The sequence below is a fragment of the Salvelinus namaycush genome, chromosome 28, assembly GCF_016432855.1.
Source record: "Salvelinus namaycush isolate Seneca chromosome 28, SaNama_1.0, whole genome shotgun sequence".
Lineage (NCBI taxonomy): Eukaryota > Metazoa > Chordata > Actinopteri > Salmoniformes > Salmonidae > Salvelinus > Salvelinus namaycush.
Window position 1 is genome coordinate 30,792,644 of NC_052334.1, and position 23,290 is coordinate 30,815,933.

The following is a 23,290-nucleotide window of genomic DNA, read 5'->3' on the forward strand; positions in this document are numbered from 1 at the left end:
TGCCATAAAGCTGAACGGCATAAAATGATCCTTAATTGATCCCTCTAAACAAACTGTCTGTGAGATAATGACAGGGTAGCATTATTGAGGTGGGGGGAAGGATAATTTCCCTTTGTTGCAAATTTCTGCTAAAGGTGTGAACCTCATCTAATTATACCAGATTAACGTAATCTCTCCTTGACTTTTCATAGCACTGTGAGCTCTCTCACATGCTTGTATGCACAAAGAGACACCTTTGACCAACCCTGTAATTACCACAATCACTATTAAGACACAGACTTTATATGGGGAAAAGATGGTTTCATCAACATTGCATATTGACATGTAGCAATCTCTGATGATGTTTTCTATACAAAAGTGGTTCAACTAAAGCCTCACATCTGAGGCCTCTACACCCCAAACCTGCCACATAATACTTCTAAAATGAACATGAATGGAGTAATAATTGACATATACCATTCCCATGTCAGTGTCATCATAAACTGTTCCTCTCTGTCAGTCAATGTCTTATTGTCTTTCAGGATGGCGCATGGAAAACTCAACGGGAACATGACTTGGACATTCCTCTGCTAAAAACCTCAGTCACCTTAATTTACAGTGCCTTCAGTATTCAAACATGTTGTTGTGTTACAGCCTGAATTGTATTCAATTTTGATTTTCTGTCCAATGATGAGTACCACTCATCATTTATTCAAGCATGGTGATGGCTGCAATATGTTATGGTTATGCTTGTCATTGACAATGGCTATGGAGTTTTTTAGAATAAAAAGAAATGGAATAGAGCTAAGCACAGGCAAAATCCTACAGGAAAACCTGGTTCAGTCTGCTTTCCAACAGACACTGGGAGACAAATTCACCATTCAGCAGGACAACAACCTGAAACACAAGCCAAATATACACTGGAGTTGCTTACCAAGATGACATTGAATGTTCCTGAGTGGCCTAGTTACAGTATTGAAAATTGAAAATCTATGGCTGTCACGATCGTCATTATGAATGGACCAAGGTGCAGCGTGGTAGGCGTACATTTTCCTTTAATAAATGAACACCGAACAAAAACAACAAACTACCAAACGAAACGTGAAGCTAATAATAGTGCTGACATGCAACTATCCATAGACAAGATCCCACGAAACACAAAGGGGAAATGGCTGCCTAAATATGATCCCCAATCAGAGACAACGATAAACAGCTGCCTCTGATTGGGAACCATAACAGGCCAACATAGACATATAAACCCCTAGATGACCCACCCTAGTCACACCCCGACCTAACCAACATAGAGAATAACAAGCTCTCTATGGTCAGGGCGTGACAGTACCCCCCCCAAAGGTGCGGACTCCGACCGCAAAACCTGACACAGTAGGGGAGGGTCCGGGTGGGCATCTACCGTCGGGGGCGGCTCCGGTGCGGGGCGAAGTACCCACTCCGCTCGTGGACACGTCATCGGAGGAACCGGACCGTGGCTCGTCGCCGGAAGAACCGGACCGTGGGTTGTTGCCAGAGGAACCGGACCGTGAATCATCGCCGGATACTCCGGACCGTGAATTGTCGCCGGGGGCTCCGGGCCGTGGATCGTCGCCGGAGGAACCCGGACCGTAGATCGTCGCCAGGGACTCCGGACCGTAGATTGTTGCAGGAGGCTCCGGACTGGGAACCCTCGCAGGAGGCTCCGGATTGAGAACACCCGCTGGAGGCTCCGGACCGCAGACCGTCGCTGGAGGCTCACAAGCCAACTCCCGCTGGAGGCTCCGGACCGCAGACCGTCGCTGGAGGCTCCGGACCGCAGACCGTCGCTGGAGGCTCCGGACCGCAGACCGTCTCAGGAGGTTCCGGACCGTGGACCGTCGTAGGAGGTTCGTGACCGTGGAACGTCGTCGGAGGTTCTGGACTGGGAACTGTCGCCGGAAGCTCTGGACTGGGACCTGTCGCCGGACGCTCTGGACTGGGACCTGTCGCCGGAAGCTCTGGACTGGGACCTGTCGCCAGAAGCTCTGGACTGGGAACTGTCGCCGGAAGCTCTGGACTGTGGAGGCGCACTGGAGGCCTGATGCGTGGGACCGGTACAGGTGGCACCGGGCTGATGACACGCACCTCAGGGCGAGTGCGAGGAGGAGGCACAGGACATACTGGACTGTGGAGGCGCACTGGAGACACAGTACGTATGGCCGGCGCAGGATATACTGTGCCGTGGAGGCGCACTGGAGGTCTGAAGCGTAGAGCTGGCACAACGCGTCCTGGCTGGATGCTCACTTTAGCCTGGCAAGTGCGGGGAGCTGGCACAGGACGCACTGGGCTGTGAAGGCGCACTGGCCACACAGTGTGTAGAGCCGGCGCAGGATATCCTGGACCGAGGAGGCGTACTGGAGACCAGGAGCGCTGAGCCGGCACAACCCGTCCTGGCTGGATGCTCACTTTCGCACGGCAAGTGCGAGGAGCTGGCACAGAACGCACCGGGCTGTGGATGCGCACTGGAGACACATTGCGTATCTCCGCAAAACATGGTGCCTGACCGGTCACACGCTCTCCACGGTGAGTACGGGGAGTTGGCTCTGGTTCAAAACCTGGTTCCGCCAACCACCACGTGTGCCCCCCCCAAAAAATGTTTGGAGGCTGCCTCTCGGGCTTCCGTCGTGGCCGCGAACCCCGGTGTCGTCGTTGTTCCTCCCTTGCTGCCTCCATCTGCTCCCATGGAAGGTGATCCTTTCCAGCCAGGATCTCCTCCCACGTCCAGGATCCCTTACCGTCCAGGATGTCTGCTCCTCCTGGCCACGCTGCTTGGTCCGTTTGTGGTGGGATCTTCTGTCACGATCGTCATTATGAATGGCCCAAGGTGCAGCGTGGTAGGCGTACATTTTCCTTTAATTAATGAATACCGAACAAAAACAACAAACTACCAAACAAAACGTGAAGCTAATAATAGTGCTGACATGCAACTATCCATAGACAAGATCCCACGAAACACAAAGGGGAAATGGCTGCCTAAATATGATCCCCAATCAGAGACAATGATAAACAGCTGCCTCTGATTGGGAACCATAACAGGCCAACATAGACATATAAACCCCTAGATGACCCACCCTTGTCACACCCCGACCTAACCAACATAGAGAATAACAAGCTCTCTATGGTCAGGGCGTGACAATGGCAAGACATGAAAATGGCTGTCTAGCAATGATCAACAACCAACTTGACAGAGCTTGAAGAATTTTAAAAAGAATAATGTGCAAATATTGTACAATCCAGGTATGCATAGCTCTTAGAGACTCACCCAGAAAGTCTCACAGCTGCCAAAGGGGATTTTAACATGTGTTGACTCAGGGATGTGAATTTTTATGTAAATGAGATATTTCTGTGTTTCATTTTCAATACATTTGCTAAAATGTCTAAAAACATGTTTTCACTTTGTCATTATGGGGTATTGTGTGTAGATGGGTGAGAATTGTTTTTATTTAATCCATTTTGAATTCAGGCTGTAACACAACAAATTGTGTAATAAGTCAAGGGGTTTGAATACTTTCTGAATGCGCTGCATATTCTGATCATTACCCATGTCATTACACAGCACAGAATGAAACAGATTAAAATGATTCTCTTTAATGTAGACTATTTTGTCAAAAGAATGTCCGCTGCACCCCACGGTCAGTAAGTGGGAATACAGAACGCAGCTAATCTGCGACTACACCACCTATAGGTTTTGTAAATGAATCACACAGAGCTCTCAGCTTTGTCCAGTGCTTAATATAAAGACTTTTCAGGAACAACAAGCACAACAGGCTCCTGGTACAGCAGTTGAAGGTTAGGATGTGTTTGGAACAGGTGTGCAAACCTAGAGAACTTCTGTTGTTATACAGGTTGTCACGTGCTTTCAACCACAGCTCACCTCCTCTCCTGTCTTATCTGTTCTATCCCATAGCATTCACTTATACAGCCAACAGAGGCATCGTGGCAGTTCGTTTTTTTTCTCGTTTCAAACATTCAGAAATGGTATTCTCTTATTGCCCTGTCCATCTATTAGGACATACTGTATATGCTCTGCTTTTGGACATTTCACAATGAGGTAAACTAAACAGCCTCTCACTGCTGATGTGTTAAAGTGGTTGTGTGTGGCTGTATGTTTAGAAGGGGATTTCTAATCACACTGCACTGTGCAGGGGCTAACTCAATGCAGGGGCTAACTCAATGCAGGGGCTAACTCAATGCAGGGGCTAACTCAATGCAGGGGCTAACTCAATGCAGGGGCTAACTCATTCTCTTATTGCCCTGTCCATCTATTAGGACATACTGTATATGCTCTGCTTTTGGACATTTCACAATGAGGTAAACTAAACAGCCTCTCACTGCTGATGTGTTAAAGTGGTGGTGTGTGGCTGTATGTTTAGAAGGGGATTTCTAATCACACTGCACTGTGCAGGGGCTAACTCAATGCAGGGGCTAACTCAATGCAGGGGCTAACTCAATGCAGGGGCTAACTCAATGCAGGGGCTAACTCAATGCAGGGGCTAACTCAATTATAGCAGATTATCTTAATTTGATCACTCTGTTGTCACTGAATTTCCCTGAGCTGCAGGGAATGCAGATGAGCTTCGTGATTTACAAATATTCACTGAAAACCTGCACTAACACACATTTAGATTAGTATTGCACATTCCATTGAGCCTGAAGTTGACCAGTTTACATCCTAACCACCAATCAAGCAACATTATGGACTAAACGTTCAAATCCTGTTGCTGTAGGATTATTTTGATGCGATAATACGGGTCAAATTAAGATCCTATATCTGTAATTCTAAAGTAGTGATTTCTGCAGTATGCACCCTCCATCTACTTGTGTGTTTGGGTGTGTGTGTATGTTTGTGTTTTTTCTTGGCCAGCAAGTCCAGGCTTGGATGCAGTACTGTCTGTCCCTACTCTATGCAAACATGTCAGGCATTTCGCCACTTGTATGAGTGAGCTACGGTCCCCCATTTTGGAAGGTTTAAAAGAAGACTTAATTAATCATGTGTGCACTGTATTTCAAATACCATGAAATGAAATCTAATTTGGATTCTGCAATTGTTCAAGTGTTACTTAAGTTTAAGTGTTAAAGTAAGTGTTATTCATGTGTTATTTTCTAGAATGCGAAGTACTTTTTTAATGAGTAGTAAATTCTAAATACTCTAAACTGACTGTAAGATTCAGCTGGTTCCACATTCAATACTGATTTGAATACCCAGGGCTAGGATTACTGAACATAGTTGAGGTTCAAATTCATGTTGATTCTGCATTTATGTGACACTACACTTTGTGAATGTGGAATGTCTAGTTGATTAATCCATGTGTGTCTGGACAAACAGGTCTCCTTTGTACAGACACTGGACTTAACTTATGCAGCTTTCAACAAATCACTGAAATGACAGACGACTACCAGTATGAATACATATGCATTTCAGGAAGTCAGTGGCTCTCTTATGAGAAACGTGGAAGTGAGGCGCTGGCGGGAATACACTGAGAACACCCAAAACAAACCCACTTCTAGGACCAACTGGCATCCACACCATGTTAGAAATAAGGGAACGTATTTATGGGTGTCTGGCATTGGTTCACTGAGGTCCACACAGATACAACAAGGCTGCCTGGGTGCCAGTGCCTTGCCTCCTGATCACCCTAGATTTCACATCCACCCACAGCAACTAAGCTCTGGATTCAATCCGTATCGCTGAAGTATCGTGAACGATCTTCGTGAAAATGTAAAGGTAATTTACGATTGAGCCGACATATGCAGCATTTAATGTGAATTCAGTCTCCACGTACGTGGCAACATTGCCTTTAAATTTCAATCGATATATAATGTGTATCTTCCGGGATATTGGGCGATACGGATTGAATCCAGCCCTAAAGCCTGTACGGGAGACGATTGGTCCTCATCTTGAGCCACCAATTTAAAGGTGACTCTCCGTGGTTCAGACCACTCTTGTGTCCATGATCACCAGATCAAAAGGGCTTGTGTTTTTCTGCTTTCCACTTTAAAAGAAATGAAATCCAATGATGTGAAACTAATTACAGATAAGTGAAATTCTGTTGCATTCAGTGGTATAAGTACATGATAACAATATTCAAAAATGAATCTTACATAAATTATTTGGTCAGATGTAATTTACTGTAATTACTCTCCTCCTCTTCAACTCCAGGGTAAACAAGAATGATAAAGTCAGCTACAGAAACTTAAACCACACTTAAACCAAACCTGAAGTTTTATGCAACTGTTTTCATTTTGGAGTGCATGATATAACAACTCAAAGATGCTGAACCTACATTGCTAAAAATCTATATTTTTACCATCCCTACAGATATCAATCCTATGGTTAAAGTTGTTTCAGACGAAGGTCAACACATGGAACAAAAGTGGTTAGCTTTTTCCATCCCTAATATAACAAAATCAAGATGGCTATACCAAACATAAGTCTTTATAACACATACACACATGCGCACACACACAGTATAGAGACAATGTTCGGCTCTGTTGTGACATCAAAACTCACTCTGTCTTTTGGATTCCAATGTCAGGACTTCACTATTATGCTGCTGGTAACACTGACAGATTTTGAGCTTGGCTTTTGGAGGAAGACACACGTTTCTCATAAACCCATTAATCTTGAAAGGAGCAACTGTCAGAAAACATACACTACCCCTATCCCTGACATAGAAAAGGTCTGTCCAAGGCCTTGATTTCTGGTTTGCCGGAAAATGATATCACACTGCCTCTCGATAGCAGGCCTTGAATGTCCCAGAGCACACTTTTCTGGGCTGGCCCTGCCACAGCATTCTTGTATGAACAAGGACAGCACACACTAACCCTAACAGAGGTGAAAAAACAACACTACACATACACATATTCTGAACTTATACATCTGAGGGGTACAGCTCAATGGGGATTCTCCATGCTCTGAGTTGCTCTCAAAAAGCACAACCCATGGTTGTTGCAGGTTATAAAATAGGTGGGCATGACTTCAAAGCTTCTGTCCCTTCAAGCCTGTGCTGTGTACAATTATACTGGAAAATACTTGACATGAAAACATCAGAGGAAAAGTGCAATGAATTAAAAATATAATGTCGTTACTATACAACTCTGGGGTCAATAACGTTTGTCCTTATCACATTTTTCAATAGTACAAATCACATAACGAAAAGATGCTTCATAACGAAAAGATGTAGAAAAGGTGTAGAGAAACTTACCCACAATGCAGAGGAAAAAAAGTACATAATGAGTAATGATAACTTGGCTATATACACAGGGTACTTACAAGTACAGAGTCGATGTGCAGGGGTATGAGGTAATTTACGTAGATACAGTGCATTCGGAAAGTTATCAGACCCCTTCCCTTTTACACATTTTGTTACGTTACAGCCTTATTCTTAAATTGATTAAATGTTTTTTTCCTCATCAATCACACAATGCCCCATACTGACAAGCGAAAACAGGTTTGTAGAAATGTTTGCAAATGTAATAAAAAAAAAAATGGAAATAGCTTCTTTACATGAGTATTCAGACCCTTTGCTATGAGACTCGAAATTGAGCTCAGGTGCATCCTGTTTCTATTGATCATCCTTCAGATGTTTCTACAACTTGATTGGAGTCCCCCTGTGGTAAAATCTATTGATTGGACATGATTTAGAAAGGCACTCACCTGTCTATATAAGGTCGCACAGCTGTGCATGTCAGAGCAAAAACCAACGCATGAGGTCAAAGGAATTCTCTGTAGAGCTCCGAGACAGGATGGTGTCAAGGCACAGATCTGGGGAAGGGTACCAAAAAATGTCTGCAACATTGAAGGTCCCCAAGAACACAATGCCCTCCATCATTCTTAAATGGAAGAAGTTTGGAACCACCAAGACTCTTCCTAGAGCTGGCCGCCTGGCCAAACTGAGCAATCCGGGGAGAAGGGCCTTGATCAGGGAGATGACCAAGAACCCGATGGTCACTCTGACAGAGCTCCAGAGTTCCTCTGTGGAGATGGGAGAACCTTCCAGAAGGACAACCATCTCTGCAGCACTCCACCAATCAGGCCATTATGGTAGATTGGCCAGACTCTACAAGATTCTCTGGTCTAATGAAACCAAGGTTGAACTCTTTGGCCTGAATGCCAAGCATCACATCTGGAGGAAACCTGGTTGGTGAAGCATGGTGGTGGCAGACGGTGAAGCATGGTGGTGGCAGATGAACGGAGCCAAGTACAGAGAGATCCTTGATGAAGACCTGCTCCAGATCGCTCAGGACCTCAGACTTGGGTGAAAGTTCACCTTCCAACAGGACAATGACCCTAGGCACACAGTGGCTTCGGGGAAAGTCTTTGAATATTCTCAAGTGGCCCAGCCCGAGCCTGGGCTTGAACTCGATCAAACATCTCTGGAGAGACCTGAAAATAGCTGCGCAGCGACACTCCCCAAAAGTTCGGACACACCCACTCATTTCAGGGTTTTTCTTTATTTTACTGTTTTCTACATGATTTTCCAGATTGACTGACCTTCATGTCTTAAAGTAATGATGGACTGTCATTTCTCTTTGCTTATTTGAGCTGTTCTTACCATAATATGTACTTGGTCTTTTACCAAATAGGGCTGTCTTCTGTATGCCACCCCTACCTTGTCACAACACAACTGATTGGCTGAAACGCATTAAGAAGGAAAGAAATTACACAAATACATTTTTAACAAGGCACACCTGTTAATTGAAATGCATTCCAGGTGACGACTTCATGAAGCTGGTTGAGAGAATGCCAAGAGTGTGCAAAGCTGTCATCAAGGCAAAGGGTTGCTACTTTGAAGAATCTAATTTGTTTAACACTTTTTTGGTTACTACATGATTCCATATGTGTTATGTCATAGTTTTGATGTCTTCACTATTTATCTACAATGTAAAAAATAAAGAAGAACTTGAATGAGTAAGTGTGTCCAAACTTTTGACTGGTACTGTATGTAAAAGTGATATTTCTAATAACCTGTTTTTGCTTTGTCATTGCGGGGTATGTTGTGTAGATTGATGAGGGGAAAAAACTATTTAATCCATTTTAGAGTAACACGGAACCCAAACCGGCTGCGCACGTGCGCCATCGTGCATACATTTATTTTGTCCCCCTACACCAAACGCGATCACGTCACACAGGTTAAAAAATCAAAACAAACTCTGAACCAATGACATTAATTTGGGGACAGGTCGAAAAGCATTAAACATTTATGGCAATTTAGCTAGCTAGCTTGCACTTGCTAGCTAATTTGTCATATTCAGCTAGCTTGCTGTTGCTAGCTAATTTGTCCTGGGATATAAACATTGAGTTGTTATTTTACCTGAAATGCACAAGCTCCTCTACTTCGCCAATTAATCCACACATAAAACGGCCAACCGAATCGTTTCTAGTCATCTCTCCTCCTTCCTGGCTTTTTCATCTTTGAACTTATATGGTGATTGGCATCTAAACTTTCATAGTATTACCACAACAACCGACAACACAGTTCGTCTTTCAATCACCCACGTGGGTATAATCAATGAGGAGATAGCACGTGGGTACCTGCTTCTATAAACCAATGAGGAGATGGGAGAGGCAGGACTTTCAGCGCGATCTGCGTCAGAAATAGAAAGGAGTTCTATTTTAACCCTTGGCAACGCAGACGCTCGTTGGCGCATGAGCAGTGTGCAATAATTGAATAACATGGATTTCTAAATTTATTTTGCGACGCTCGCGCACGCGACGTGTCCGGTCTGGTCAGCATGTAAGGCTATAACGTAACAAAATGTCGAAAAAGTCAAGTGGTTTGAATACTTTCTGAATGTACTGTATGTACAAATTGGTAGGGATAAAGTGTCTCGGCAACAGGATAGATAGATAATAAACACTTGCCATGCTGTAGCATAGAGAACAGTCTATAGTATAATATAAGGTGTCACGTATTTATAAAGAAAAAATAAAATAAGTCAATGCAATACTACATCTACAGTATGTAATCCAGAATTGTTCCATATCATGGGACGAGATCCAAGTAGACCAAACATGAGTAAGTAGCCTTCTTTGGAGTTTTAAGTGTTCCAGTAAATTGATAGCAGACCGAGAGAACACCACTCAAACCCGGCCATGCCACACTGCCAACAACCAACAATGGAATGCCAACGGCGTCACAGATTATAAAACATGTAGTTGAAACTTTACAACACAAATACCTAAAAAGACTCTCCAACGTCATATGCAAACATTATCAAGCCAATTAAAACAATTGCATTGATCCAATTAGGATTAATATCTGGGTAACATGCCTTATAAACAATACACAGATGTAGCCAAATAAAGATTTATTAGAAGACTTCATCACAAATACAGAATAGATTTAGTCACAGAATCACACAAAGCCAAAATAATATTAAAGGAATAGATGAGTATGTGATCACTTCATATTGAGTGTTTCTAATGAATTCCTGTACTTTTGCTACACAAACCCATGGAACAATATCAGTTTATAATTTCGGAGGCCATCATCATCTTCTGATAGCCCATGCTCTGGTCTCATCTTGTCTATCTCGTATGTAGAGGCAGTTCTAGTAGAGGTAGTATTCGGATGCATTTTGTCCAGGTAGTAATCTAATAATCAGAAGAAACAGAAAAAGGGCAAACATTATGATTATCTTCATTCACATTACTAGTTTAAAAAAAAAACACACTACCTGATCCAACAATCTGACCATCATCCCTCAGCCATTGCATTCATACACACTGTATCTGTGTGATCCCTTACACGTCTTTGCAGTTATTGCATTCCGTTATTGCTAATTAGTTTCATGCTAGATGAGGTTTGAGAGAGGATCATGTATCTTTGTCTTGGTTAACCCCTACGTCAGATGTTACACACAGGCGTGTCTCATTATGATCCTCTGAGATAATATTTCCATATGGACAAATTGAATTTGTGGTCACTGATTACTGTGTTTTTATCTTTATAGAGGACACTGTTCCATTCTCTCCAGATATGCCTCTCCTTGCGTGTATTACAGTAAGCCTTCATCTATTAAAGCAGTGAATTCATTGTGGGACTCAACTATCTGTGAGTAATGAAAATAGCTGCTTTATTGTTCTGTTTACCAGATATGCCTCGCTGATGGGTACGTGAGAGTAGTGTATAGGGTGGTGGGAGAGGGGGGGGGGGGAACAAGTCTAAATAGACAGAGATCAAACTGGGAATGTTAACAATCACCCTGTTCATATTTTCTGACGACATTTTATTGGATCACAGCACAATAAATTAAAAAAAGACCTATTTTATATTTTCCTTGATATATTTCCATGTTTAATGAAAGCCAGATTTGTCCGGGAATATTTAGCAACACTGTCATGGATTTCAAGTGCAGCCAACACTATAGAATATAAACAATGAAGCATGTTATGGATTTCAAGTGCAGCCAACAATATAGAATATAAACAATGAAGCATTACCTCAACTAACCTGTGCCCCCACACATTGACACCTGTATATAGGCTCACTACTGTTATTTTATTGTTTCGCTTTAATTATTAGTTATTTTTATGTTTTATTTAAATTTGTTATGTTTTTTTTGTTTTACTTCAGTTTTCTTTTGTAAATACTTTCTTAACAGTTATTTTTCTTAAAACTGCGTTGTCGGCTAAGGGCTTGTAAAGTAAGAATTTCACTCTAAGGTCTACACCTGTTGTATTCGGTGCATGTTACAAATAGCTGGTCTTTTATTGGTGCCATAGGACACATACTCACAAACACACGCACACACACACACACACACACACACACACACACACACACACACACACACACACACACACACACACACACACACACACACACACACACACACACACACACACACACACACACACACACACACACACACACACACACACACACACACACACAAATTTCCAGCACTTACCAGCCATCTCTGCCAACAATGTCCATTAATTCCAGTAAAGGAAATACAACATGAAGTGGAGCCATTTTAGTCCACAGCCATTCATTCTTGTTTTTACACTCCACAGTACAGATAATACACATTTAACAAATGAAATCTAAATGGGTTCACTTGCAGGCCCAGCTGTGCTACATTGTGAAGAATATTTATTTGGGGACAAAATATGTTTTTTTTCTGTGTATAAAAGCTTGGTTTCTGAGATGGAGGAGTACTGTACAAATCTAATGTATTTGCCCGAGTGGGTTTTTGGATTGCTGCACATACAGCCTAGAAATCAAAAGGGATGCATATTCCTACACGGCAAGACAAGGCTCCCTCCCCATGTAACAATTAGACTCCCCTCTGCACACGGGACGTGTTTCGAAAAGGTCACAAGCAATTACCCAACCTGATAAAAGCTGGCATGTCTCACATGGCACTGCACACTCTCATTAGGCGTGTACTGCAGCCTAGAGTGGGTCTCTGGGCCATAAAATCCCTGTGTTGCTCCCTGCCTTCCAACCCTCCTCTAATAGGTCTGCACCCACCAGCGTTAGCAGCACAAGGGAAACTACACATCACCTCTGGATCAGATATGAGGGGAAAGGAGTACTGGCAAACACTGTGAGAGGATGAGGGCCTACTGTGCATTACTGTGCTTACTCAAAACCTGACAAGGGAAGGACATGGTTTGTCCCCAATCATAAACACAGGCTTAATTTGTATGTATTTTTTTTTAAAAGATGGAATTAATAGAAATAAAAGAGTATGATTATTATGTGTATCTATGAATATAGTCATACTCATGAACCATATAGGTTCATATAGGTTCCATACAAATTCAAGCCAAAGAGGAGATAAAGGCATGGGAGGAGTCTCTAAACTGCACCAATAGGCAACAGAGATCATTTACTGATGTGATCCATGTACAGGATACCTTGCTCTCAGGGCCGATTCCAAACAGAATACTTGTGGGCTTATCCAAATTCAATTTTAGTACACCCAGTTTTACACTCTCTGGCCCATGTCGATCCTAGTGTGCTGGATGCACTCAGTGTGGACCCTGTCTAACACTTTCCATACTGAGGTATGAGATCACAAAACTCACAAACACTAAATCAAAACCGGAGGCACAACGGGTCTTCAATAAAACACCATGGCCCATCAAGTAGAAAAAGGCCGTTTGAAACCTTAACTAATAGACAATACTGTAAATCGTATACATCTGCCTTTTCAACGTCTGAAGGCCAAATGCATGGGGACGATTTTTCCGCTAGTAATTTATAAGAAAAAGTTCTAAATCTGTATCATGCTATTAACAGTTCATTTAAATCGAGCATCCTATTATATGAAAATATGATTGATATAAATATCACACACACACACACACGCACACACACACACACACACACACACACACACACACACACACACACACACACACACACACACACACACACACACACACACACACACACACACACACACATACAAATAAATAAATAAAATGTCAATTTCAAAAAGGCACAATGCAATGGAGAAATTGGTATTAGGTTAATATGTAATATTGCTAACTAAAAATGCCCGATACGCTATAGTGAATGAAGTTGTGGGTAAGTGCAATTCATTATTAAACAGTCGATTTGCATATGTTTCGTCTATTCCACTGGGAATAAGGACCAGTAATTTCACTAAAGAAGAAAGAAAAGTAATTTAATTAACGTATGAACTAGCCTCCACTATATGAAAACTAAACATCTAAGAAGTCCTTCATTCACGGATAAGATCATGCAGACTTGAAGAGAGGATTCCTTAACGTCACTTGAAACCAAGATCAATCAATACTGAAGGACTGGGTCTGTGCACCTGCAATCTTCAACGGTGTTCAAATACAAGTTAAAACAAGCGACGGATATCCACCCAGATTTGTTTGCACCTCTCTATCATTGAAAACTATGAATAAACATTTAAAAACAATGTATCAATTCATGGAGGAGACGAGGCATGTGTTGACAGTAAACCATAGCAAGAAAATGTTGATTTCGTTTAATGGCCAAATATTATTTCGATGATCAATCGTTGAAATAGGCAACTTTTGGAAAGATTTCTAAACGAAATATAATCGAAAATGCAACTTAACCAAATGTAAGTGGGCGAGCTGCAAAATCGAAATTTCATGCAAAATCGAAAAATAAAATAAAATAGAGGAATAAGACGGGTTTATTCAGAATTGCTGGTGCATGGCGATGTGTTTTTCTTTAGTAGTAAACGGTGGAGGGGAGTGATCAGTAAAAAAACGATGCATTATCGTTTATTACGCATAGGCTTATCTATTGAGCAGAATATGGTCTGTCTGCGAGAATAGGCCTAAGTAGTTAAATACCGGACTACCGTAAGACCTAAAGCCTAATACAAGGCTATATGATGTACTTTAAGACGATGGTGAATACCTACATTAACGTGTGAAATATAATTAGCCTGCAGTGTTCAGAAGACGCAACTAAGGTTACAAAGGTCTCCGCTTCAGCTAAACATACTTATAAGCCTGATGTGTGCACGGCGTTTAATGCGTAAGGCATTGAGAACACTACCCATAGGCCCTACATGTACAGTGACGAAACCGCCAGTTTGCCGAAAACGACGGCTTCCTTGCAACACATCCAGTGATGCGGTGGTGATGCGTGTGCCAAACTAAAGTAAGCGCGTACCAGCCTCCTGCGTCATGGGTTGTAACCACAGAGGTGACATGAGACGAGAGGTGGACACCTGTTGGGACCCAGGTCCGCGCGCACGCTGGCCTTTCTCCAGCCGCTACCACAACTGGAGAATGTGCTGGTTTGAGGCGCTCGAGACGCTCGAGACGAGGATATAGCCCATACAGAAACACCAACTTTTGAGAAACTATTCGATCAAACTAGTAATGGAAAAGCATAACTTTTTGGTGTCAGTTCATATTTTTGTTGGCGTGATGCCAGTCATTAATGATTGAAATGATGCATACAAATTGAACTGAGACACATCTAACTCCTGGAAATCAAACATGAGAGACAAGAGATGTTTTGGGCTGATTCATTATCTAAAATATATTCTATTTCAAGTCTGTTAGAAAGTGAGAATATCTTTTAACCGTTACAAAAACTACATTTAATTCATGCAAATGTTCATCGATTCACAACGGGCATTTAGGGAACTTCATAACTGTTTTGTCACGTGACTTTTGCAGCGCCACAGTTGAACATGACCTTCCTACTTTACCAGCAGGAGGTCATTCTTCTCCCAAACATGTATTTAGGCACTTTTTATCAGGAAAATGCACAAAAAAAGACTCCATAGACCTAGAAAGACTTCAGTCAATTTTGAGAGCCTTTATGTACATAATGCAATATTGAAAGTGTTACAACTATTGTGCAATAGGTTAGCGAGCATAGGCGTATACAGTGTATCTGTCACTACATTTTACCGATACAATCGTACAGCCTAAAATAATATTACTCCCCAGTCCCTTTATAAAAGTAATAATTATCCTTTTCAATTGATCATTGGTGCTTATTTATCTAGTACGCAAATATGCAACAATTTTAAAGATTATTTTTGCATATACCTTTCTCTACAGAGATAATTAAAATATTATACGTAATTGGCCTTTGATTGACGAAAGCACAAACTCGAAAATGTTCAACTAGTTACAGGCTGCAGAAATAATCAAATGTAAATCATATGTTATTAAACTTCCATGTAGCCTATTGCTTATAATCACACTATACATGTTGCATTGTTTTTGAATTTTCCAGAAAAAAAGGAAGATTAATAAAAAAAATTGTATGTAAACCTACTTGACCAAATATCGAACGGTGCTAATAGTAATGAATAATTATTAATTAATTTTAAAAGCTATGGATAAAAGTTTAATTAGCTTGTTGAAATTATATAATATTGCCTGTTAAATGTTTTTTTTTTCTTCATATTTTCAGCGTCAAAGTGCAGACGTTTAAACGATTATCTTCTCAGACATGCCTTCATAAAGACACAATGCAAAACTCGAATGAAAATAAATATACTTTGTCATTTGGTTATTGATGAAAGTCGACCCATTGATTTGTAATTTGCCCTGTAGATTTAGTAAGCGGCTGAATCAGCTCTATACCAGATAGGCCTACCAGTTTTACCGTGCCTCCAAAGTAAAAATTTACTCGCAATAAATTCGAATACAGCTCGTATTTAAACTTAAACTATTTTACGTTGTCGTTCTTGTCAAAAAAGTTTCTGAAAAATATATTTGAAACATGCATTTATACCTGACACATCACGACATGTTTGTGTTCCAGTGGTCCTCTTAGCCAAATAATCTGCACAGTTGTGGCAGTATGTTGGAATCTGTTAAAACTAGATGACTGCACCCGAGGTGTAATTCCTATTCTTTCCAGATGAGGGATGAGTTTCTGTTGGGCAGTCCTATGTATTCATAAAATACTTTTTTAACAGAATTCCACAGAATCAAAGCAAAAGCCTGTCAATAAGCTAAACAAAACAGATAGATCGACCTAATGTAGTTCTGTCGCGTATCACTTCATCAAGATAGTCAATAAATTATGCTAATTTCATTGAGAAACATTCCATTTTTGCATTGTATGCATTATGTTTGATTTCCTATTTCTAGCAGACAACCTGGAGAGCAGTGAGCATCAATATCACACGAACTGTACTTTTACTGTAACTGTACCATAATGAGCGATCGCCCTCTCCTCTTATTTCGCCTCCATCCAAGGTTGCTGTGGTGACCCAACCTGATGTTTTCCATGTGTCTCGATCCCTTTAAGACCTGTAGTGAACTGGCCAAGAAAGAGGGGATAGTGACACTGCACCTTGTTACCGTTGGGTCGACTGTTAACTTTTACTACTGACATTTTGCAAGCTTATAAACGATACTTTTTTAAACTTCCACAGGAAACACAGAGAACATGCTGTGATAATGTTAGCCTCTGGAATTCAGTCAATACCCTATAGTCTGGGAGCATTACAAGCCACAAAGGTATTGATTACATGGGTCCTATAGCATGTTTGATGCTAAGGATGGAGGTGTAAAAAAAAAAGCCTTACCAGTTAGTGAGTCCCTTGGTCTGGGTTGTAATCGAAACGTCATGTGACACTATTCTATTAGCCCATGGTCTGCTCGTTCTGGCGTCTAATGGCTCGCGGATCAAATCATGGGCTTCAGCTCAGCTCCCAGGTGTGACGCACGGGCGGTCAGTTTGTGCCCGCAATGCCAAAAAACAAACACATGTAAACATATGGTGGCATTGTAAAGCATACTGGAAAATATATTAGTAATTAAAGACAATTGTAATAACCTAATAATCGGCATTACAATATAAATACATTGAGGCGGCAGGTAGCCTAGTGGTTAGAGCGTTGGACTAGTAACCGAAAGGATGCCAGATCGATTCCCTGAGCTGACAAGGTAAAAAATACTAATCTGTCGTTCTGCCCCTGAACAAGGCAGATAACCTGTTCCTAGGCCATAATTGAAAATAAGAATTTGTGCTTAACTGACTTGCCTGGTTAAAAATATATATATATTTCTAATCAAAATGGCGTTGGCAAATGATTATGTAAGAAAATGGATTTAAACGATTCTGAAACATGATGTTTTAATAAAAAAAATAAACAAGTAAATGTATTTGTAAATCAAACGTCATAGAAATATATAATTTCTATCCCATTCCAATATTCTTTGCAATTGCACTTTACGCACGAGCCACACCAATAACACACCTATAACAGGTTTATAACAGAATATGTGTAAGTGATCTCTGATCTTGACCTAAAGAGGTTGTTGGAGAAATAAGGAAATGTATCCAACTGATACATGTTATTTCAGAACAATTTTTTGGGGGGGTGGATACGATTCTAATGGTGCCCTGATCAAAACATATAGGCTACACTGCATGCTATATTGCCAAGTGTCACTCACAAACTATTATAAACACAATTAACATTAGTGGAAGTGCCTATTTGAAGTCCATCCAAAAGCACAAGCTCACCTCATTTGAAAGAATCTCTTCCATGGTTTACAATAGTCACTCCATCTTTTCTATTTAGCCTACCAATGCATCATGTTGGATAAACGTTTTCCCTCAGACACTTCCCCCTATGTAAAACACCCAGAGGTTGAATTGAGCAAACCGGATGGTGCATGTGTGTAACAGCCTTTCCACAGTCAGGACGGCCAATGAAATCATACCAGAGCGCCAACGTAACTGGTAAAATTGACGTGGAGGGACGCGTCAAATGAATCCCAGCAAACTTCAGCCTCCAGTATAACTCAAATTTGCCTTTATCGGATTAAGATCACGTCAGTGCTATTGTACCGAGTAGTTTCTCTCAAAGCACTGTGACAGAAGATTGGAAAGAACATCGGGAGGAGACTTTTTAGAAGTCCCATTTGTTCTTTATTTTTTTGCTTCCTTCGTGCAGAAGGGAGAACCACCGCATTCAGCCATTGAGGGGCAACTATTTCAAAGCATCTCGAACCACAGGCAAATGGGTAAGCTTGCGTTAACATCTGCATGCTTCAGTGAAAGAAAGCTTATGGAAGCATAACCGTGCTTAACACGCCTGCATAACGCCAGAAAGAACCATAAAGTTGATTTCGGGGTGTAGGAAAAGTGGACAGACACATCCCTTTCCAGGACGAATGGAAAGATATGCCAATGTAAAATATTCATAATCTGGGAGTTCATATTCAATGGTCGATTAAATGGATAGTTAATGTAAAGGTCATGAAATTAATTGACATAAAACTTAAAAAGTGTCAAAAGTATCTCTAAGATCCAAGGTAAGTTAAATATAAGGTAAGTTAAATATATCTTCCTGCTGTGAATAATAACAACTTGCATTAGCACGCATTGTCCATGGTTAAATTTACTGTAAGTATGGAGAGCATGAAAATAGTTTTGTCTGCTTTTCGTGATAGTTGAATATGTCCATGTATCTTCATTCCCTGCAGAGCAAACCTATGGGGAGGTGAATCAGTTAGGTGGTGTATTCGTCAATGGACGACCGCTGCCCAACGCCATACGACTACGGATAGTGGAGTTGGCCCAGCTCGGAATCAGACCCTGCGATATCAGTAGGCAACTTCGTGTCTCTCATGGCTGTGTGAGCAAGATACTAGCACGATACAATGAAACGGGTTCCATTTTACCCGGTGCCATCGGGGGGAGCAAACCACGGGTTACTACACCGAATGTGGTGAAGAACATAAGGGATTACAAACTAGGTGACCCGGGAATCTTTGCCTGGGAGATCCGGGACAGGCTTCTCGCAGACGGAGTTTGTGACAAATACAACGTGCCCTCAGTAAGCTCCATCAGCCGGATTTTACGGAACAAGATTGGAAATCTTTCCCAGCCGAACCAGTATGAGAGCAGCAAGCACGCCCCCACACAGGCCGGCCTCTCTTACAACCACATATACCCCTATTCATACCCCAACGCTATGTCACCCAATGGCAAAATGGGCAGCGGTCCCGGAGTACCCGTGACGGCCGGGCATGTAAGCATATCAAGGGCCTGGCCATCAGCGCACACTGTCACCAACATTCTGGGTATCAGGGCCTTCATGGATCATCAAGGTGTGTAATATTGAATTTATTTTCCAGACAAATGATTGCGTGCTGATCTGAATGGCACCATGTACACACAGTTATAACCCATTTTCCAATAACTTTCCAAGTACATTTGGGGTCACTGGTTCGAGCTATTTGACGTGCTGTTCAGTTTATTACTCATTCCATGATGAATTGATTTATACATCCTGTTTTGACGTTAGTTCATCAGGGAGGAAATTTGCCCTATAAATCTTTGTAGGCCTTGGTTTGGTGCCTCACAAGGAAAACAACTTACGCTGTAGGTCTACTCACTCGTGCCTGTAGGCAAACACCTTGCTTGGGCTAGGATACTTATTAAAGCCTCCTCGTTCCCTGTGGGACCTAAGGTCAATATAAGGTCCTACTCGTCATGTTTTTAGTGATGTGTTGCCTCGAGGCCCCAGATGGATTGTTAGCCATGCCAGGGCTGCAGTTCTGCCATCAAATAAACGAATTAAGTTAGCAAATAGCCTAGCATGTAGCCAATTTTGAAAGGGCATAGTTGTGACACATTCTTTAGAACGACGTGATATAATAATATATCATTTTATGTGACATTGACAATTTCTGCTTGATATGAACGTGTGATAGCTTTGTTGCATTTATCCCATTCCCTAGAGATTCCTGACCAACTCTATATAAAGTTCTGGATTCAGAAACAAAAACAACAGGCCTTGCTTGGATTCGCACAATTTGGCAAACTATTCTTCTCTTTAAAACATATTGTTTTGATAGCATTTTAAGAAATATAGCCGATATAACGTACAATATTAAGTAGAACATGTAATTTAGGTCCCGTTTAATATTTTAGAGTCACTAAGGCTAGGCTACTGTGTTTATATTGGATCATTCGATAGGCCTGGTGATGAAAAGGCCTATCTGATCAACAATAGATCAGAGACATTTTGATCCGACATAAAAAGTGCAATTTGCTGTTTCCTAATCAGCTATTGCTGGAGCAGAGGGATATCCACCGAAAATGGAGGACTGGAGTAATGTCAACAGAGCGACGTTTCCCTCTGCTCATGCAGTCAACGGAATTGACAAATCAGCCATTGATGCGGACATAAAATATGCACAGGTAAAAACAACAAGGACTCCTATGAATGCAGAAGACTAGCTGCGTCCTGTATCTACAGAGAGACTGGGCTCGAAGTGTAATATAGTGTGTATTGAAAGGAATTAGTCTGTTTAATAAAATATTGTTATTCTCAGGTTGTTTCAATTTCCCCCCCCAAAATTGTAACGTTTCCTCCTGCATTTTTCAAAGCAGATTCATATAATTTGGGTTGAATGGATATATAGGCCTACACACTTAGGTTACGTCATAGATGTGACAATGTTTCGTTCTGGGAAACCTAAATCTGACATTTTCTGCGTTTGTTTGTATTTTTGTTGCAGCCTTCATCAACATTATCCAGTTATGTCCCATCTTGTGCCTACTCATCTTCGAACCAGTACGGCGTTTATAGTGGGCCAGGTAGCTATGTGACCCCTGGACACCATTGGCAGTCCCAGAACTCGAGTTTGTCCCTCCCTAGCAGCGGCATGACGATGCACGCGGGAGACATACACTCTTCAATGGCGTTCAAACATCCATCGCGAGAAGGTAGGCGATATATTGTTTGATAGTGTTCGGTTCTGATCACAACTGCGATAACGTAGTTTTAGCGTAATTTGAAAATCACTGGCAGCTGACTCGTTTCCCTTAATTTTTCCTTAATCTACGGAAAAATGAATCGTTATTTTAAATTCAATAACAGAGTGTAAAATACAAATGAAGTTAATATTTTCTTATTTTTATTTTCTTTATATAGCCTATTCACCCCCCCCCCCCCCCCCCCACACACACACATACACACACACACGCTTATTAGGCCACGATTAATCTAGCAGCAGTTGTCTAATTGTGGAAATTAAATTATGTTACTGTCAAGCCTCTCAATATGTATCATGGAGTACGAATAATGGGAGACTCAAATCTAGGGTATTAGTGTAAAAGCAATGTAGGACAACATTTGGGTCTCGAAATTGTAGCAACCTAAAATATTGATGTAGCTACAATTGCATTAATGGCGCGGACCTATAGTGAATACATATCGATAAATACGAAATATTTTAGGCTGAGATAGGCCTAAACATGTCCTTGAAATAAGTGATCTCGGTTGAATGATCTCGGCCCTTATAAAGGTATTTTAGTTATGCTTCGATTAAAACGTTTCCTTATCCTTTTTATATTGATATTTTAATTTCTAATTAATTTATGAAGTTAAACAAAGTGTTCTATAAAGTTTGTTATTAGCCTACATTTACAGATGATATGACGTTGACGAAAATGATGCCTATGCATGGATAAATTCAAGTGATCGAGGTGTGAACCCGAGAAGACGGAATTTGAACGTTATATTGCAGCTTGCGATAAATGTTGTCAGTATATAAATGAAAAGTGGAGGCCTAAAATGTAAATGTCATGTGAAGGTTAAAAAAGGAAAAAAATAATTGCGTCAAATAATGTATGGATAATTAAAATATGGTGTCAAATGAATAGCCTTATAGCCTAACATTGACTATTATTAATATTATTATTATAATTATTATTTATAACCTATTTTGTATTTAAATGTTGCATGCATGGTGTTGTCTTACTTTCAGGTATGTAGGATATAGGCCTAAGAGAAAACGATTTCGTTTTTTAATAAATATTGCCATTCTTTCTGAGTTTTGCTGAAGTAAAGAGTAATTGCTTGTGTGCTATGCAAACGTCTCCTGTTTATGTTCTGCAGGAGACAGAAAGCCCACCAGTCCACTAAGCAAGCAGCAGCAGCACGAGGCGTTGAGCAGTGTACACGGACTCAATCTCCCTACCTCATCCTCTTAAACCAGGGAGCTCGTGCCGCAAACCGAGGACTCAGAACTTACAATTGGCCTATGTAACGAGCTGCAGACCCTGCCTTACCTAATTGAATGCATTTCAAGAATTCAAACAGTAAGTGGAAGCACTATTTATGATTTGTTTGCCAAAGTGTTAAATATTGAATGGGCCCTTATAGCCTGACGCATATGCATACAAATGTAGCCAACCATAGATGACCTACAGTCGATATGTGGCTTTACGAATGTAAACGTATGAGGACTAATGTCCTCGTGTGGTGGAGGTGGCGGTTGGTGGTTTTGTCATATTTTCATTGAAATAACCTACTTCATGTATATTTCTGTAAAATACAGGATTTAAATGGAATAATGTCTGTCATTGATTTTTCATTTTGCTATAGTCTAAATAAGGGGTCGCATTGACAATTGAACTATATCCTGTATACGCAAAACATTATATTTTCTTGATTGGTTTCAAATCTGGTTTCTGCATACAAACTCAACGATGTGAACAAAGTGATGAATTGTAAATGTAAAATAACTGCAAAAGCTTTAATTATATATTTTTATAAATCCATTGTAAATATTCTAAATAAAGGCATTATAAAAAAGAACTGCTCCCGTCATGAATGAACATGCCAAACACATACTGCAAAACATTTTCCTAAGTCACATGTGTTTGATAAGCGATTTAATGCTCAGATATGATTTCGCTGAGTGCCACAGAACAGTAAAAAGTTGTTGAACGTAGCAATTAGATTTCGATAGGCAGCAAGATGGCCAAAATCGATATGCGAAGTTATCGGTATGAGTGAAGTCACTGCAGAT

The 23,290-nt window shown here is 41.0% G+C and overlaps 1 protein-coding gene across 1 annotated transcript; it reads left to right on the forward strand.

The window, feature by feature from the left end:
* The first annotated feature begins 17,372 nt into the window (after positions 1-17,372).
* LOC120023323 (paired box protein Pax-1-like) lies at positions 17,373-22,469 on the forward strand. Its single transcript, XM_038967341.1, has 7 exons — positions 17,373-17,401; positions 18,418-18,487; positions 18,772-18,778; positions 18,917-19,576; positions 20,539-20,672; positions 20,993-21,200; positions 22,375-22,469. Exons 1-7 carry the CDS (start codon positions 17,373-17,375, stop codon positions 22,467-22,469), a joined length of 1,203 nt encoding a protein of 400 aa, XP_038823269.1.
* Positions 22,470-23,290: the final 821 nt, after the last annotated feature.